The 1,249-nt window shown below is 58.9% G+C and overlaps 2 protein-coding genes across 2 annotated transcripts in view; both read right to left on the bottom strand.

Annotated features, from left to right (window-relative positions):
- Positions 1-95, bottom strand: part of SPRG_20925 (hypothetical protein) — a gene marked incomplete at both ends in the record, with an annotated part of 2,611 nt that extends 2,516 nt beyond the window's left edge. Inside the window, one exon of the mRNA XM_012350207.1 lies at positions 36-95. Coding sequence (XP_012205597.1) covers positions 36-95 — 60 coding nt within the window. The remainder of the gene's footprint in view (positions 1-35) is intronic.
- Positions 96-585: 490 nt separating this feature from the next.
- Positions 586-1,123, bottom strand: SPRG_10536 (hypothetical protein). The gene is made up of 2 exons (XM_012350185.1): positions 910-1,123; positions 586-863 (listed from the first exon to the last, which is right to left on the bottom strand). Exons 1-2 carry the CDS (start codon positions 1,080-1,082, stop codon positions 608-610), a joined length of 429 nt encoding a protein of 142 aa, XP_012205575.1. The 5' UTR covers positions 1,083-1,123; the 3' UTR covers positions 586-607.
- Between the last annotated feature and the right edge of the window lie 126 nt (positions 1,124-1,249).

Genomic DNA, 1,249 nt, shown 5'->3' with positions numbered 1-1,249 from the left:
ATTTGGGCGGCGCAGACGCTCCAGGTCGGCGATACGATCGCGTGCGACAAGTGCGCCGTCGGCGTTGCTCGCGTCGCCCGCCGGACGTCCATCATGCTGCTCGTCTGTCTCATCAACGGCCTCACGCTCGCACTCGTTCTCGTCTCGGTCTACATTTCGCTGCGCAAGCGCTTCCCCAAGAGCTCTCTGTACGCCTCGGACGTTGCGCGGCTCGCAGCCGACCGCCAAGAGGTCGGACGCCTCGACCCGTACCACGACGCCTTCTCGACACGCCGGGCTGAGGCTTTCGGCCGGGCGTGTTCAAGTTGAAGCTGGCGTATTTGTGGCATATGCCACTTTTAAACGCTCAACCCGTCTACTCTGTATATTTTCGGCATGTATCCGAGGGCTTGCGTACGGCGCCAAGGCTTGTTGTATTGCTCGAGTGTCTTGCAGCCATCAACTTGCTCGTCTTGGCTCTCGGCAGCTCTTGCATGGCATGTTTAATTTCGCGTCAAGTTCGTGATTGACCGCACCTAGCAGAACCGTATGGTGTTATTTGTATGCGCTTTGTGAAGTGCGACCAAGAAACTTAACACGTCGCACTTGAACGAGAGAAATCACTTATTTAGAAAGTGGTCGGCGTCATGCGAACGAGCTGGCTAAAGACGCGCTGGACGACCACGTCGAGGGCCGGGAGCAGCGGGTTCGCCGCGAGGAGGTCCGACGACTGGTGCGCAATTTGCACGCGCAGCTTGATGAGCAGCTGGACGCTCTCTTCGGCCATCTCGGGGAAGGTCACGCTGAGCGACCCGACGCTCGGGAGCACACTCGCAAAGAAGCTAAGCACGTCGTTGCTAAGGACTTTCTCGCTCGTCGTCGCCCTATACACATGCATTGATCGCACCTTCTCGGTCATAAGCATCGTACCGATCCGTGTCGTAAATGAGCTTGAGCTTCCCGAGGAGGCTCTTGAGCAAGATCGAGGCCACGCCGTGGGGGTACTCCTTCGCCAAGACGCTGGCGAGCTCGCACCGAAACGCTAGCTTGGGCAAGTCGTTGCAGTTCAGCAGGTCCGGGAGCGACGCCAAGAGCTCTTCCATGGCCGGCACGTGGCGAACGAGGCGCGGAACGAGTGTCGGCGCGTAGCCCTAGCGCCATGGATAGGGTCGTCGTGGGAATCATCCTGTGCGATTGATTACCTGCGAGTGCACAGTGAGCAGCAAGAGCGGGTTCTGGGAAAACGTGGTTTGGAGCCACGACAGCACGA

The sequence above is a fragment of the Saprolegnia parasitica genome (genome assembly GCF_000151545.1).
Source record: "Saprolegnia parasitica CBS 223.65 unplaced genomic scaffold supercont2.62, whole genome shotgun sequence".
NCBI lineage: Eukaryota > Oomycota > Saprolegniomycetes > Saprolegniales > Saprolegniaceae > Saprolegnia > Saprolegnia parasitica.
The sequence above is the reverse complement of the archived record's forward strand: the minus strand, read 5'-3'. Positions and strand labels throughout refer to the sequence as shown.

Bases quoted from the DNA above. Each gene is read 5' to 3' on its own strand.
- SPRG_10536 (XM_012350185.1), bottom strand. From the start codon at position 1,082: ATGGAAGAGCTCTTGGCGTCGCTCCCGGACCTGCTGAACTGCAACGAC. The intron at 864-909 runs GTACGATGCTTA...GCATGTGTATAG, and splicing joins CTCATTTACGACACGGATCG to GGCGACGACGAGCGAGAAAG.